The 18,028-nt window shown below is 40.0% G+C and overlaps 2 protein-coding genes across 3 annotated transcripts in view; one reads left to right on the top strand and one right to left on the bottom strand.

Moving 5' to 3' along the window:
- Positions 1–1,375: 1,375 nt before the first annotated feature.
- slc2a11l (solute carrier family 2 member 11, like) lies at positions 1,376–9,785 on the bottom strand. The gene is made up of 12 exons (XM_086097141.1): positions 9,641–9,785; positions 9,479–9,577; positions 9,256–9,416; positions 9,050–9,174; positions 7,084–7,213; positions 6,162–6,310; positions 5,909–6,096; positions 5,015–5,125; positions 3,944–4,045; positions 3,778–3,853; positions 2,553–2,680; positions 1,376–2,474 (listed from the first exon to the last, which is right to left on the bottom strand). The coding sequence occupies exons 1-12, from the start codon at positions 9,686–9,688 to the stop codon at positions 2,259–2,261; spliced, it is 1,533 nt and encodes a 510-aa protein (XP_085953267.1). The 5' UTR covers positions 9,689–9,785; the 3' UTR covers positions 1,376–2,258.
- Positions 9,786–17,042: 7,257 nt separating this feature from the next.
- Positions 17,043–18,028, top strand: part of kcnn2 (potassium calcium-activated channel subfamily N member 2) — a 40,766-nt gene continuing 39,780 nt past the window's right edge. For both annotated transcript variants that reach the window (XM_086097139.1, XM_086097138.1), the window contains exon 1: positions 17,043–17,807. In XM_086097139.1, coding sequence (XP_085953265.1) covers positions 17,061–17,807 — 747 coding nt within the window. In that variant the 5' untranslated portion in view covers positions 17,043–17,060. The remainder of the gene's footprint in view (positions 17,808–18,028) is intronic.

Raw genomic sequence — 18,028 nt, 5'->3', positions numbered from 1 at the left:
AAACTTCGAGGAACTGTTTATTTACATTTTCTGTTAACTTTAGAAGAGATGCTATTGATCCCTTGTTTGAAATTAAAAGCTAAGATAAGTCAAACTAAACATTTCAGATGTTTAGTAATTTGGGAAGATTTTATTTACTGTAGAAAACAAGAGGGATCTATTTTGAGTTTTTATTTAACTTTTTAACTCACTCACTGCCATTGACGGCTATAGACGTAAAAAATTCATTTGAACATTAGTTGAACGTTTTTTCCCACTTTTGTTAACAAAAGTATGAAAACCTAGATTTTTTAAAATTGTATTAGAACAGATATAAAATTTGTGATGAATCGTGAGTGAAGTCATGCGATTAATTACGGTTAAAAATTGTATTGGCCTGACGCCCCTAATTTTTAATAATCTTTTCTTAAAAATAAAAAAAAGATTATTAAAAATTTAAAATTATATATATATATATATATATATATATATATATATATATATATATATATATAATTGAGAAAAGATTATAAAAAAATAGGGGCATCAGGCAATTAAAATTTGTAATCGTAATTAATCACAAATTTTATATCTGTTCTAAATGTGCAAAAACAATCTAGTTTCATACTCTTGTAAACAAAAATTTAATTTTTTTTTTAACTAATATAAATTGTTCAAATGAATTTTGGACGTATATAGCTGTCAATGGCAGTGAATGAGTTAAGATGTGCTAATGACCCTCGGAGTTGAAAGATGTCTATTGACAAGATAATAAACATAAAATAATGAGTTTTTAAAAAATTCAACAAAGAGTTTGGGTTTTTTTACGCCACATTTTTTTCTTTTCGTAAACATGAAAATCGGATCCAAATATCGGCCTCTTTCATGACTAATAATGAGTAAAAAAAACAGATCGGTCTATCTCTATGTTGTAACCAGGGTCAAACTATGCATAGCTTGAAGCTAAAGAATTAAGTTTGTCCTGCATGTAATGGCGTTCAAGATATTGATCTGTGTGATTGGTTAAGCATGATGAGGTTCCGCATGACAATGTCAATGACAACAAAGGCATTTATTGTTCCCTTAGATAAATCATAGTATCACATTGGATGACAAAATGGAATAAAATCACATTTATGCAAAGAAAAGCAGACTAAAAGTCATGTTTTATTTAAAAAAAAAATGGTGTCAACGAAACAATAAATTTGCCAAGCAAAAATATCTAACCTCATGTAAAGCATGCTGCGTACATGCACATACCCCCCCAAAAAATTCCTCGCTAACAAGAAGCATATTTGGTCGAATACAAACATTAACAAAAAGTTATTTTATTAATTTGTTCAAAGTATAAATAAGCAATTGCAATCATCTTAAATCATAGACATCACTGTATAAGTTTAAAACTGGTGACAAAATGCTAACAAAAAAGAAGATGGTTTCCTTCAGCCATATTTAACATTCACCGTTTAATTATATTAAAACACGTAACACTGCCACAGGTTGTCCTGCGAGATAATGTGACAATTTAGTAGCTATGAGTATATTAAATCATTTATAGTGGCTGATTAATTAAATCATTTTTATGCTGTGTTTGTATCCTGAAATAAAAAATGTATTTCGGACAACAAAATTTGAATTAAAAAAAGCAATATGTAGACAATTTAAGGACAATGGGAAGTTCACGCATCAAATAAGGCAAAGGGTTATATCATTAACTCATTCACTGCCATTGACGTCAAAAATTCATTTGAACTATTTCTGTTTAATTTGTTTCCCACTTTTGTAAACAAGAGAATGAAAACCTAGAATTTTGTTTAATTGTATTTTAGAACAGGCATACAATTTGTGATTAATCGTGAGTTAACTAGTGAAGTCACCCGATTAATTACGATTGAAAAATGTAATCGCCTGTCGCCCCTAATTTTTAATAATCTTTTTTTTAATTCATTCACTGCCATTGACAGCTATAAACGTCAAAAATTCATTTTGACTAATTCTATTAGTTTAACATTTAAGAGTATGAAAACTTAGAATTTTTTTTATTGTACATTTAGACCAGATATAAAATGTGTGATTAATCATGAGTTAACTAGTGAAGTTAAAGTTAAAGTTGTCGCCCCTAATTGTTAATGATCTTTTTTTGGGGGGATGAATTTATGGCAGTGAATGAGTTAAGAATTACAAAAAACACTCATGTAAAAAATAATACCATAATCTAATCTCCCTATTATCTTTATTGTTGAGATTTCAGTTTTGCAAGATGAACTTGACGAGTAAAGCTAAAATTTGGTCTCGTACGTTTGACAGTCTTCAAGTGGCTTTTCATCCCGTTTCCCCCACTTGGACTTCCCAACCTTGCTGTGCATCCTTTCATAGTCATCAGCGATCTCCAGAGCGGTTTTATTCCTAGTCTTGGGCACGTTGAAGTACACAAACAGCCCAGAAGTCAAGCTCACCAACAAGAATATGAGAAAGCAGAAGGAGTCCAAACTCGCCTAAAATGGAAGCAATTGCATCGTGGATGAATTTGCAATCCCGATCTGCATAATACACAAAGACATGAATGAGCTCACCACTAAGATTGGGAAGATCATCCCCACCGCAAACATGCCCGCCCAGTTGATGGCGAAGCCGACGGTGTATGCGCTCGTTTTGAACGCCTGAGTGAAAAGGACGCCCGGAAGAGGAGGTATTACTCCGCCTACGGGCAAGAACACAAACACAAATGTGTACCTGTGAGTATCGTTATGTTACCCGTGTGTGTCATTCATCTGTGAATATTCGTATTCCAAGGAATAGCACTCCTGAAGTCGATGCTAATTTTCTGCTAGCATGTCAATGGGATGTTACATTGACTTTAGCATTAGCGCTAGCGATGTTTTGAAAACGCACGTCTTGTATTTGTGGGGAATGCTGGAAGCATTTTTATTCTCCGCAATTTTTTGCCGTCAAACAACTCCCACATAATACTTTTACACCATTCAAATTTCAACTCCCTTCAAAAATTCACACTTTCCGGATTATTTATCTTCTGGTTGCACATTACTTACAGTATTCGCACAATTTATTGTTAAATATAAACTTTTCCCCATTCATTTTCAATGGGACTGACATCGAACTTTTTCTAAATCCCACTTTCCACACCCACTTCCATACATACAGCTGTCTGATACTTTTAATTGCCTTGTCCAGTAACCAGATGGCCGCAGGTTCGAATCCCACCTCAGACTGTACATTACAAATGTATCCATGGCAATTATGCGATTAAGAGATAAACATGTATACCAACTGACTATCATAGTTCCACTTTTCCATCTAAATGAATGGAGGGTACTGCATGGCTAGGTGGCGCTATTGAGTGATTTTTATTCATTTACATTGTATTTACACTTTTTCCATCTAAGTTACAACTTGCTTCAAAAATTCACACTTCCCGGGTTCAAGTGTTCTTTTTATTCATTTACCACAATTAATACTTAAGACAAATTTTCACATAATTTATCTTTCAATTGACTTCATAAGCGTTCAGCTATTAGCATTCCCACGCAATTTCTGCAGAAATTGCACTTAGTCTAGTTACATTTACAATTTGCGCAATTATTTTTGTGGCGTGTTTAGATTTACAGTCAACTCCAACTGGGCTGTGCCACAAGATGGCGGCAAAGTAATACCTTGTGTCAAAATGAAGCTCCAAGCCGACTTAAAGTGACATGTCATTTCACATAGTATCGCAGGACACTTTATTAGGTACACCTGCCCAGTTTACTCTCACTCTCATCCCTTTTCTTAAAAACGTACCTAGCCCAGTGGAGAAAGTGGCGAGCAGGGTGAAAACGAGGGCCATGCTGCAGTACGATAACCAGGAGATGTGAGGCTAGGTGAGAAACAAAGACATAAATGTCAGTTGTAGCTTTTTGCTTTGAATGTCTTAAGATAGAGAAATCCCATTTTTGGTGTGGCTCACCTGGAAATACAGCGTGATGGTGAGGAGGGTGAGTAGAACAGTCATGGCCGCATATCCTGTGACGAGGAGTACTTTGTTTCCTGTTCTCTCAATGATGATCAACTGCAGTATCAGCAAAGTTTTGGAGTACAAACATTACACGGAGACAAACTACTACGAGCTCCTGCTGTGTGTTTGTATTTGGCTCGTGTCAGCTGGAATCTTCCTACTCAAATAAATATTAGCCTACTCTAAAAACGGAGTCTTTTTGCTCCCTCTCTAAATAGAGTCAAGTGTACAAGTTGGGATAGAAGTTTAAGAAACCTCATAAAACGTCGAAACCTGTAAAACTCTTAACATGAATTTACATAATACAACCACAGGGTCATTTCTCGCTACAGTATAAAATAATAGCTAGGGCCAGGGCCAATATATAATCAGCTGATATTAGCTCTTAACTCATTCACTGCCATTGACGGCTATAGACGTCAAAAACTCATTTGAACTATTTCTATTAGATTCGTTTTTTTCCATTTTTGTTAACAAGAGTATAAAAACCTTGATTTTTTTTTTGCACATTTAGAACAGATATAAAATATGTGATTAATCGTGAGTTAACTAATGAAGTCATGCGAATAATTACGATTATTACCAGGCGAGTAGTATTTTTTAATCGTAATTAATCGCATGACTTCATTCACGATTAATCACAAATTTTATATCTGTTCTAATACAATATAAAAAGCACACTAGGTTTTCATACTGTTGTTAACAAAAGTGGGAAAAATGTTCAACTAATAGAAAAAGTTCAAATGAATTTTTGATGTCTATAGCCGTCAATGGCAGTGAATGAGTTAAAATGAGCAAAAAATCTGCTTTTTACTTCATGAGACAAAGATAATGACGTTCAAACATTACCAGTATTTTGTTTACAAAGTTCACTTACAACTGCAAGGTGAATTAACAAACAAATAGGCTGGGCACACTGTTTTTGTATTTTTTTTATTTCCCCGTATGTCTGGTTTGCTCCCCCTGCATGTATCTTAACACACTGCAATTGTATGCACAGAATAGCGATGAGGTGGCACTTACACACACTATCGAGAAGGTCATCTCACTCATCCCCGTTCCCAAAGTGGCGTATCCGAGCTGGTCTTCGTGAATGCCTGCTGCACGGAACACTTCGTAAGAATAGAAGTACACCTGCAGTAAAGCGTAACAGCGGAGGTTTATTTACGCGTTCATCCACTTCATAACCCCCTCCCCCAAAAGAAGTTATTGAATCTTATGCAACATTTCCGGGGAGACGAGACAGCTTAAGCATTGACAGGTATCTCTATAATGATTGCTTGAAATGGATCAACATTTAAACTATGCATGGACGAGTACTGATACGAGGTATCGGTATCGGGCCAATGCCCAGCCTTATTTCAAGGTATCGATACCACTCCAGACCAATACCAGTTCTACTCTTGAGTAGTCACCGATACCATGTACCGATACCACTGTACTTTTGATTAATATCATTTCCCCATCTCCCTCACTCCCCCATCCCCCAAAAAAACAATGACAGCTAATTTTAAAGAAATATCTCATTATAGCATTTTCTCGTAAAATTGCATGAAATTAATGCCAGTTTTCTGTTCTCATAATTTCTAATTCCTGATAGTAAAATGGCCTGATCGTAAAATTGTCATGGCCGATATCAACGCCAATTCTCATTAGTCAAGGATGCCGATAACCGATATTTATATCTAAAAGGGAAGATATTTGCATGAAAATTTAAAAAGAATGCTGAACATCTTTTAAGATTTACAAAATACGTGAATTTTTAAATTTATTTAATTTTATATTATTTATAAAAAATAGAGATACCCCAAAAAATTTGTCAGAAAACAGGACTTTTTTTTTTTCAAGTGAATGTAATTCCGTAGCTCTCTGTTTCCAAAAAAGTTCTGTTTTAGTTCTTCACATGACGTGACTCACCGCGTTAAGGCCACAAAGTTGCAGCGAGAAGAAGGTCACGACGACGGTGGCCAGCTGCCAGCGAACGCTCCTTTCCCGAAACAGCTCCATCACAGAGCGACTTTGGATGTTCTCGAGCGCGGCTTTCTCCGCCAGCATCTCCTGCACCTCCCCGCTGTGGTCCTTGTTACCCCAAAGCCTCGTCAAAGCTAAGCGGCCGTGACCGGACCAAGACGTGAATACAGTACGCGTGACTCCGAACGTGCGGACGCACCTTTCTCGCAGGCCCGCTTGTCTCCTCGGTTGAGCAGCAGGTATTTGGGAGACTCGGGCAGGAAAGGGAGGGTGACCAGCTGAAACAGAGCGGCGAATCCGCTGAAGCCGAGCAGCCAGGGCCATCTATCCTCCGTGCCAAGTAACTCTCTGCAAGGAGATCGTCTATGAGTTCGCATCAATGTGAACGACAACGTGTGATTGTGTGGCCACAGTTTTCCAAGCCCGAGCGTCCATTTTCTGTCCCATCCCGGCACATGCGAGGATATGTTACGGTCCGATCATTCCAAAAGGTATGTTTGGTGCAAACTCCATATTGCTCATTATTAAAAACAACACTGTACAGTGAGGCAACATAAAGTTGGGGGCTTAGTCGAGGTGGAGGGAAAATAAATGAAAAGGCTACTAGAGAACCCACGGGGTCAAATTTGGCCCCTATAAATTCTGCTACTCAAATAACAAAGACCTTTTTTTTTTTTTTTTACAAATTAAACTTCAAAAGTCCAGAGTGCCACTTCTGACCCCTGCATGGGGCCATCTAGTGGATGAATATTGCACTTACATGAGCCAGAGTGGCGGTGACAAAATGGCTAAAATGCAACAAATAAAACAAAAAAATTATATTGTTCAATGTAGCTATGTATTTGATTGATTATTTTCTTAAATTCTAAATAGTTTACTGACAGTTTTTGTTATTCTGATTTTTCGAAATGATACCCCTAAATCCCAAAGGGTCAAATTTCGCCCTAATCCTAAATTAGGGAATAAATTGAAAAAAACATTGAAAAAACATATATTTTGGTGTTCAGTGAACTTATAGCAGTCATTTAATGTATAATTCATAATTTTCCAAAGAAGAAAAGGGTTCTTGGGTTCTCCAGGGTTAAAAGAGTGTTAAAGGATGGCAGGTGTGCGCTTCGCACCTGAGCCCCAAAATCTGACCGCTCAACTTGCCCACGGCAAGTAAGGTGGCGATGGTCACCCCCAGCGTTCCTTGCAGAGTCTTCGGGGTGCATTCGATAATGTACAAGGCGTGACCAGAGAGACCGATTCCTGCAAGTACACAAACGGAACATTTTTTAGCAGATGTTTGTGACCAAAAAGAGGGTTAACAAAAGAGAAATGAAGCAGATTTAGCAGTGAATTTAAAAAAAAATAGTCGGGAGAGGCTCCAACTCACTTGTGACGATGAGCTGCATTAAAAAAAACAGATGGTTTTATAACCAACATTTTCTTTCAATCTCTCAACAATATTGTAACAAACTAAGTGTGTTGTGTGTGTATTTTGGGCTTGCCATTTCTGCTTAGCACTCTTATGTCTGACTGTTGGTGAACGCAACACAGGTCCCGCGGGAGGGGAGGGACGAGTACTCCAAAAAAAACAAAATAATAATAATTTGTGAGTTGTACTGTGTTTTCCGGCGTCGGCTATGACCAACAGTGGCGTTTTGGTGGAGAGAAAAAAAAGGATGACATCCCGATCAACACGTGCTGGTGGCGTTCTTACAAAACGGTACAATATTAAAAGTGAAGTCAACCCAAAAATATCTTGACAACAATATTATATGTAGCCCCGCTAGTCTAAATACGGTAGTCTGGTTGGTTAAGCAAGAAAATCCAGCAGTTTTTATCAATAGCACAAAGCAGCCATTTTGTCACTTTTCGTCGAGTGAAAATGACATCACAGATGCTCAGGTCTCCTGTAACAACCAATCACAGCTCAGCTTCAGAAAACAGGTGAGCTGTGATTGGCCGTTGCCTGAGCCCTGAGCAACTGTGATGTCATCTGCAGTCGACAGCAAGAGGCAAAATGGCCGCCCCTTGAGATGGATAAAAACGGCAGGATTTTGCTGCATAACTCATATTGCACACGTATTATTAATCAGAATGTCATGTTTAGTCACATATAACATAGTATTGCCCCAAAAATTAAGTTTGTCTTCTTTAAGTTTTACACCATGTGCTAAGGGATCGTCGTACTTTTCATTTTAAAGTGACCGTTCGGCACGTCACATTCCTATGTCCTTGTTCTCATACCTGCTGACATGCATTGTTTTATTGGTTTGGTTTGGTTTGGTTTGGTTTGGTTTTGTTTGTAAACGGACACAGCGTGAGAAGTGCGGGATTTGAAACATTTGATTTGGAAATGTGGGATGGCTGCAACACCAACATCCCTTACGGATACGATGCCACTACTATTAATGTTCATACTTGTAATACTACTACTAATTATAAGACTGCTAATACTACTAACTAGTCATACTAAAACTACTTACACTACTAACACTAGTACTACTACTACTAATAATAAAACGAATCATTTATTTGTTATTTAATTTATTTACAACTAAAATAGCAACAAAAAAAAAGAAACTAAATGATATTCCTAACACCCCAATGACTAAAAATTCAGTTACAGTAGCAAGCAGTAAATGGCTTTTGTTTGCTTCGATTATCAGATTAGTCGTGTTTACTCCTGTTGTAGTTCTGAATGAAGAGACAATTCAGGCGCTGTTCAGTTCAGGGGCAGCTCTAGTCACAATCTTTTCTTTGGAATAATATAGTATAAACACAACATTATGATTAATAATTGCTTTGGTGGAATATGAAGTAAGAAGTGAAAATGTACTGCGGCCATTTTGCTTACTGGCTGTCGACCTAAGCAACTATGAAGTCATTTTCAGTCAACAGCAAGTCACAAAATGGACGCTCCCTGAGATGGATGCTGCTTTATTTATATTCCACAAAAAGCAATATTAATCAGACTATCGTGTGTAGACGAGTGGGGCTTCATAGAACGTTTTAAAGAAAAATAGTTGGGTTGACTTGCCCTATGAAAATCCATTTCGACCATAAAAATCACGAGGCGTGTTTGCTTTTGATTCTCACCTGCATTGATACCATACAGAAATCGCCCCACCATGACCATCTCAAAGGACATGGCTGTTTGGCTCAAGAGCATCAGCACAGCTCCCATTATAGCCACAAAATTGTTTAACAAAAGACACGTCCTCCTAGATGGGATGGGAAAACAAAAGAGCTGCATGAATGCCAAGTGGAATTGTGAAAAGCCAAGCCTCAACGTGCGCGCTAACCTGCCTGCAACCGAGAGGCACGGCGCTGCCAGGAGCGAGCCCAGCAATCCCCCGATGCAAAAAATGGAGACGGTGAAGGACCAGATGAGCGAAAGCTGCCAGTCTTGCAAGTCGACGTGGTATCTCTGTATGCATGTTTGGTTCACCAGCTTCTTGACGTGCTGCAATTAGCACTTGGAAAATGAGCTCGCTGTCGATACTTTCGCAAACATGTCGGACTCACGGCAGACGCGGACGTCATCGAAGATATTCCAAATCCGTATTGGAATGTCCCGCCGATGCCCGAGATAAAAATGGCAACAATAACGAGAGGACAGTCCAGCTGCAAAGAAAAAGCAGGGATAATAACGATAGAAAATTCCAATAGGAAAAAGGAATGACCTACCAGGAGTTTTAGGTGCTGTAGCATTGTCGGTCTGTTCGCGGCCAACATGATCAATCACTGACTGGTGACTAATCTGGTGTTCCACCTTCAGAACGTTGCCCTGAAATGATTAACCTCAGCGTCCGTCAGGCTACGAAGAGCTCCCATGACACTCGTGTGTGCATGTGCGTGCGCAATTGTCTTGATAAACACTTCTACGAGCTGTAAGTAAAAAGTTATTTAAACTGTAGGCGGGGTAACACCCTGAACTGGTTGCCAACCAATTATTTAATCAACATCTACATATTCAAAACAAAATGCAAACAAAAGCCATCTGAGGATAATCTTCAGGGCATGTTGGAAAGCAGTCATGGAAATTAAGTCGTTGGCTGTACTTTTATTCAAAAGCATTTGACACTTTTCATGCCTGCCTTTGCTGTTGTTTGAGTTTGCAATATTTGCATCAGGTTTAAGCAAAATTTGATGGGACGCTTATTCCTATTTCTTGAAGTATGACTTTCAGCTGGTTACACATGACTAAATCAATTGCAAAATAATTTGTGTGATTCGCTCGCTGATGTGGCACAGCGGAGCCCCCGGTCCCAAATTGCCATGTCGGCACTACAGCAAGAGTAGGGGTGTGCCCAAAAAATCGATTCTCATCAAAAATTGCCATTCTCATTTAGTACAATTCAGAATCGATTTTAAATGTCCCAAAATTGACTGTATTGAAAATATTTTGCACTGTTTGTGTGTGCCTTTATTGGGCGCGTTGTTCATGTTGCTCACGATTTGGCCACTTAAAGGCTGTGTGGTTCCACACGTTCCGATACGCTGTTAAGTTGTAGCCACATTGTCAAAGTCACGATCAAGTTATTCCAATAAAAGTTGGGTTGCTGTTTTTTGCAGCGTAGGAAGAGCATATGCCGGTGAGTAACGTTAAGATGCTTCTCTATAGACATTCCTGAAGCATTTTGTATGAACAGCCGTTCTTTAGAGTGATAAAAGTGCCGCGACCAGCGCGCTAATTAGCATTAGCGAGTCAGACTGGAGTAGATTATGACGATTCTTTGCCCATCTATAAATTGAAGCAGAAATCATTGTCAATCAAATCCTTTTGAATCAAAAATCACTTCTGAATCAAATCACAGACCCAAAAATCGGAATGGAATCGTGAGAAAAAGAATTCCCTCCCCTAAGCAAGAGTGTGACTAAATTGTTCATTTTGTTGCTGTACCAGGACTGACCTGTGAGAGGCAGCATGGTGCCACAAGGTATTTAGACAGATAGGATATTGAAGTAGTAGAAGAAATGGAAGAAGATTGCCTTTTGGGGGGGCATGGAACCTTAAAGTAGCACTAAGGAACTTTTTAACCGTAATAAAATATTTTCATAATTCTCCTGATGAAACATCGGCTTAAAACGAGTTAAATTGTGGCCTGAGGGGGGTCTCTATCATTTTTACTGGCACAAAACAATTTTGAGTAGGATGGTAGGAACACTGCCACACAAAAAACTACAAATGTGCTGATTGCTTTATGGCATACGTCACTTTCCCCTTTACCCATTTATTACAAAGATGGAATTGAATGTAGTCGACGCACGATTACTGCTTTCCTGGCAGAAGCTGCAAAACAACTGAAAAGTGTTGCATGAGGAGATAAAAAAGGAAAAAAGGAAGCTACCCGGATAAAAGGACAGCCAAGGATCAACATTGGCCCGGCGTTCACTCGCTGGCGTGAGCTCAAACGTGACGCATGTGATCTTCCTTCAGGCATAACATTACCGCTTTTGTCCATATGGCGCCGCCATAATCAACATAAACTAAGAGTCCCTGTGCTTTCAAACTAACTTGCCTCCAAATGCAAGAGCATCAGTGTTGTACGAGGGTGACCAGACGTTGCATTTGAGCAGCATTTTTTTTTATAAATTTTTGTGCAGTAACAAGCCACTTATTCAAGCCGTGTGTATTTCAGTCACACAGTTGTCATAGCGATTCATACGATAAGCCATTTAGAACTTCCTCTTTGCATGCAAATAATAACAAAACTACCAGTCACAACATAGATTACATTTGTTATAAATAGTTCCCGGTGAGCATTTATTGCATATTTGATTTTCAGCAAAATGTTTGTGTCCCGGCTTTTCACTTAAAAAAATCTGATATACACACACACACAGACAAGCAAATAATAGTCGACTACTGTATGCGGTTGCATGCAAGTGAATTTGAAACTGTTGGGATGCTTAATATCAGCCGCCCACATCCAAAATGATGCGCTGTTCTTAAATGCTCCCCACATGCCCGTAACTGCTGCTGAAGCCATCTCCATGCTCCAGGCTCTGCCGAGCGTGCGCTTTTAAAGCAGATAAAAGTGCTCTCTCTCTTACGTTGTCAAGCGAAGCCTACATTTCTGGAGCTCTCTAAATAAAAATGTGAAGGCAGCAGCAAAGTGTATTTACTGCTAAACAGCGCTGATATGTAATGTTCGACCCGGTTTTACGCTCTCCCTGGCGCTGTGTATTTCAAGTCAGTGGCCAAGAAGCACCTCTGGCTTTTGGAGAAAATGAGTGCAATCTGTCCTGTCCCAATCGCACCCTCAAAGCTCTGAGGTGATGATTAAACCCATAAAGAGTTTTCATTCTCAGGGATGAGTGACATTGACCTGAAGAGATGGTTAGTAGATAAGTCAAAAGTTCAAGATTTCATTATTACGACAGCAATTTACGTATAGCATTAAATATAATGATTATCTGGTCTTGTCAGTTTTTATTAAAAGTACAACAATTTGTCCAGTATCTCTCTGTTCATTGTGTATGAATGTTTATATTAATGTGAAACATTCACTGCTGGTTAGCTGCGTTTTTTTGTTTTTTTTTGCTTACCCTTCAGTAGTTTCACAACTGGCCGAAAGGTTAGTAAAAATACCGACTCATTTCAACAGGGTTCTTTATTTATTAATATCTCTCATTAAAATTAAAATAGGTGATATATTTATATGCAGTTGTCCTGCTATCATTAACTCATTCACTGCCATTGACGGCTATAGACGTCAAAAATTAATTTGGACTATTTCTATTAGTTTAACATTTTTCCACTTTTGTTAACAAGAGTATGCAAATCTAGAAAAACAATTATTGTACATTTAGAACAGGTTTAAAATGTGTGATTAATCGTAATAAAGGGAAGTCATGTGATTAATCGAATCGATTAAAACAATTTATAACCGTCAATGGCAGTGAATGAGTTAAAATGAATTATTGCTGTCAAAGTTAAACCGTTAACTGATTAATTAATCACCAAAAATTATGGCATTAATTATGAACTAAGACAGATTAATCACACTATTAATTTTGACTGTAGATGATCCTTTAGCGTGACAGTGGAAAAAGATAGCACATGTGTTTGAGCAATAAACATAACTACATTCATTAAAGTAAATTATTTAATAAATGTTTGTTTATTTCATGTCAAAATATTGGGGTCTTTTTTTTTCATTTTAAGTTATGCAAATAATTAATTAGAAAAAGAGGGATGATGAGAAAATGCAGTGGATCAAAAAACTGCGGAAGACGTCCTCATAACATTAAATGTCAAAAGAATGAACACATAACGATTCAAATTTGGCGGGAAAAAAATCTTGATAAAAAGCCTTTTTTTATTAAGCGATTCATCGTGATGAATCAAAATTCGAAGTTGTGATTAATCTGATTTAAAAAAAATGTAATCGTTTGACAGCTCTCAAATAAATACACGCTAACCGTTTTGAACGTTACCTGTTATTTAAAACCTTGCCTGTATAGTAAGTAAAGGTTCCAGTACATAATTATCCAAGTTCACTCTTGGGGCGTCCATTCTCTGCCTACGGCCCTTCTTGCGAATTTGAATTTAGCAACACATCAGCACAGTGGCCATACATCAGTCTGACAGTGGATATAAACCTGCGAGTCCAAATCCCGCACGGTGCCATCAAGGCCTTGAGCGGGACATTTAATGCAGATTGACCGTAAATCTTCTGCTCAACGTAAATGGCTGTTATGTCAGTTGCAACGTGACTAAAAGCCAGCTGGATTTCAGGTATCAGACACGATATAGCAGGGGTGTCAAACTCATATTAGCTGAGAGGGCCACATGGATTACCAAGTGGTCTGGATCGGTAAAATCATTGTATGTAATTAAAAATAAATTTTGCCATCAATTATACGCAGATTTTTGCTATTTGCAAGCCAGCAGCTATAAATATATTGTCCCAAAAAATAACGCGAATGAAACACGGCAACACTTTGTCCATATGAGTTCCGGGCGTTATATCTACCTATTTTGCATAAACCTGTATATTGTTCACAGAATGCATTGTGTGGTGCCGTTAATGAAGTTATAAGGACGTTAATCCTTTTCATATGTGTCTCTTATTCAGCACGTTTGTGTTTGACTTATGTTTTTTTTTAAACAAACTAACTTTAAATTGCATGTCAAATAACGACATCCACAGCAACTCCGTGTACAAGTTGCATTGCTCATCTGAGGATTGCTTGTGAAATTACGAATTGATATGCTTTGATTGCGGCCGTCTGATTAATTGCCCAAGAGCTTTATTCTGACTTTGTGTTCCAAATTCCTCTAGCTTCGTTTCTTGTTTCTCACGTGAGTCTTTTGACACGTAGTTTTATGCCGTTGTTTCCTCGGCTTATTGCCCGAGTGCTTGTTAACCGCGCGATATTTTTGCCACGTCGCTTTGTATAGCTCGTATTGTATTTTGGGTTTTCTTATTGGCGTTGTGAGATTCTACAGCCCTCGGGTGTATTTTTGTTTATTTTCCTCGCATACTTTGCAAGCGACGTCTGTTTTTTTTCTCCTGGCTTCGTCCAGCGCTTTGTGTTGTAGAATTCCGTTGTGTACTATTACCATTTGTCAACTCGCACCCTTTGCGTCCCTGCGTTTGTGGGATTCACGAGCCGGTTATTCCGAAAATCATCACAGCTCCAGCTTGGTGTCTTCCGGCACTTTCAGGTGTGGCCTTTTATTAAAAAATACCTGATCACTTCCTTTCAAGTCTGCAGGCTGGAGAGGTGTTAATCCCCCCCCCCCCCACCACCACCACCTGTGCAGGTGTTAAACATAAGGACATTGTCACACACTTCACTAAGTCACCAGTGACACGTTCATGGTCTGTCAGCCAAACGTTAAATGTCTCATAAAAAAAAGAAAAAAAAGCAAGAACAAATTTGACAGGGGTGACCGTCCTGCCGCTTCGTCGGTCATCTCAGTTTTCAGACAAATGTCAATGAAGTACAGAGAAATAATGAACTTCATCATCGCACTCTTTACTCGCTTGGCTGTCGCGTCTCGTGTTTTAACTGATGCTCTTAATCTTAATAGCGATTATTCCTCTCATCCAGACTGACATATGCGGTCTTAATCATCCCGTTCCTCGATCTCCTTAAAAAGAAAGCCTCGAGCGAAAGAAAGGTTCTGTGCATAACAAGTGAAAGTAATTACTTGCCATCAAGGCCCCTCCCTCTACCGATAGCAGCGTCGGAATCGGACCTGGCGACATATTTAGTGATAATGCGCAGGTTTCATGATTAGACTTGGTCCGTTTGCATTGTGGCCGTCTGTTCCTCCTGCAGCATCGGAGTGTCATCTATTGGTCGTGAAAGGCAGCCATTTTGAAAGAGCTCTTGCGTTGGGAGAGCATCGTATGTTCTACTTGAGTTGTCCACATTTAATGCAGAGGTGACCGATCGATCGTGTAAGTTAAACAGAAGGACGGGACGTGATTTATTAGGCTCGATTGCCGTTATTTGAATTTTCCCATCAGTGTGTTTCAAAAGACGAATGAACAAACGTCTCTGAAGTGACAAAGTGCTTGGAAAAAGTGCTTTTGGAACCAAACGCGTAACTCTCGCTACTAAGCCTGCCTTGAGGTCAAAGGGTTCTTTCTCATAATGAACTGATACAAAGAGTAAGTAAATAACTCAACTTTTTCTCCCCCCTTATCTCAAAGCTTGTCCGAGCACGTCCACCTGCGTGTTTCTTCCCTTCCCGATTTTATTATTAATTGTAAACTTTTACTGACCTGTGCCATTCAAATCACTAAGCTAACTATATATATATTTTTAGGCCTATTTGTTTTGGCCATAAATGTTCTCTGCCTACGTCAGTGTTCAATTCAAAGTGGGGGGGGGGGCTATGTCAACACATCTGCCTTAACGGTAAATTGACACCAACAATTATGGACGGATGATTTTCACACACGTAAAGAGAGGCAGTGTCACATGATGTGATGTCCTGATCCAGCCAATCAGGACTGAGTGCCCAATACGACGCTGTGCAGAGGGACGCTCTTATGATCAATGAGCGAGCGTGTGAGAAGTTTGTTTGTTTGTGTACTGCACGTAAGCAACTTCAGCGGGACAACGTAACTGCGGAGAACCACAAATTGTAACGGCAGAGGGCGACGCAGTTGATCCCGCTTCCCTCACCCGGAGCCCTCATCATAGCCCTCGGTGTGATCGACGTAAACTTCACTTGCAATCGGTGTACGCAACGGCCAGCAGGCTGCAGCGGTCGAGTCAATTCGGGGTCCGAGCACTGGCAACTGAGCAACGCGCCTGCTCGCGTGACCAGCAGCCATTCAAATGAAATAAAGTCGCCATGGAAGAGGCCGGACAGGCGCGCGCTCTGTGGCCAATAAATGTGGGCGCGTGTGGAATTTATGAGGAGCCCTTGATGGGTGCTACATGCTAAACGACAGGTTGTATTTAAATTTGTCATCTATATTGATCAAATACGGCATTTGGTAAATTAACGATGGTTGAAAAAAAAGTTGAAAGTTAGAGTGGGATAAATAGAAAGGGCTTTATTGGGATGGATAGCAATATAAACAACTGGGTGGACAGATAATGGATACATATTTGATACATTTCTTAGATGGATGGATTAATATTTCATATACTAGAGATGGATAGATAAATAGATGGGTTGGTCGATTGCTAGATGGACATAGAAAGATTGGCTACTTCATAGCTAGATGGATAGATAAATATAGTCCTAAAAGAAAACAAAAGTTTTTATTGCGATGGGTGGAGAGATAGGCTAGATGTAGATAGGTTACTGTTTGTAGATTAGCCTATATCTTTTTTTTTTTTTTTAATCAATCAATCACCAAACAAGTGTTTTGGAGTTTTAGGGCGTTTATTGATACAATTTGGGAACAGAACTCCTCGTTAATTCATATATGTAGGCCTATGTGCAGAGCAAATTAATCCGCGTCTTAAGCGTTTCATGACGTCAAAACAGTTTTAGTACTCGTTCCCCAATCGAATCTGCTGTCTTACAGGAGCCGACATGGCTCTGTCCTGGTCCGAGTAGCACACCGCGGGTGCTCAGTGGTTGGCCGACTGCTGCTTTAAAAAAAAAAAAAAAAAGAGCCGTGACATGGGAAGCCCGTTGCAGCTGCGCAACCATTTCTACCAGGAGCAGCAGTCGGATCCGAGTCAGTGTCACCGGCACCCCTGCGGACAACCGCCGCGTTCCACCTGCACCTGCACCGACTACTGCACCTGCCATGCCCGGGAAAGCTGCGTCCTCGGCGGGCCGTCGCCGACGTGTACCGCGGTAACTTTGAGGACATCTTCGGAGACGTCTTCCAGGCGAGGCGTCCGCGACCCGACTCCCTCTAGTCATGCTACTTCCTCCAGGCATCCCCCTCCTCATCCTCATCCTCATCCTCCTCTTCCTCGTCGTCAGCAGCAGCAGCAGCATCCGCAGCATCCCGGGGCCAGCCACGCTTTCGCCTCCCGCCATGAGACAGCCATGAGTAGCTGCAGATACAACGGCGGCGTCATGCGGCCGCTCAGCCACTTGAGCTCGTCCCGCAGGAACGTGCACGAGTTCGATTCCGAGTCGCAGCCCCTCTCGGCCGCGGACGCGTCGGACACCTTGGCAGTCTCCAAGCCGGAGAACCACTCGGCCACGCTCATGCCGTACGCGTCCGGGGACGGAGGCGGGGGCTGCGGGAAATCGGGCAAGAAGAAGAACCAGAACATTGGGGAGAAGCTCGGCCACAGGAGGGCCTTGTTCGAGAAGAGGAAGCGGCTCAGCGACTATGCTTTAATCTTTGGGATGTTTGGGATCGTTGTTATGGTTATAGAGACGGAACTCTCCTGGGGAGCGTATGGAAAGGTGTGTATCTTGAAATTTTGGCAACTTTTTTGACAAACCAAAAAGTATTGCAGGGGTGTGTTCTGCCCCTCGAGGTACACTAAATCGTCATTACTGGGCTCCAAGGTTACTCTTACTCACTTTCCAGAGATGTTTACGGAGTGTCTAAGGCTTCACAAGCAACATCTTTAAAGGTGATGAGCCATTAATTGACTCGTTTTCCCTTGGAGCAAGCTAATTAA

The sequence above is a fragment of the Leptonotus elevatus genome, chromosome 15 (genome assembly GCF_054856555.1).
Source record: "Leptonotus elevatus isolate MCC_2025b chromosome 15, RoL_Lele_1.0, whole genome shotgun sequence".
NCBI lineage: Eukaryota > Metazoa > Chordata > Actinopteri > Syngnathiformes > Syngnathidae > Leptonotus > Leptonotus elevatus.
Note: the sequence above shows the minus strand (reverse complement) of the source record. Positions and strands in the feature narration are given on the sequence as shown.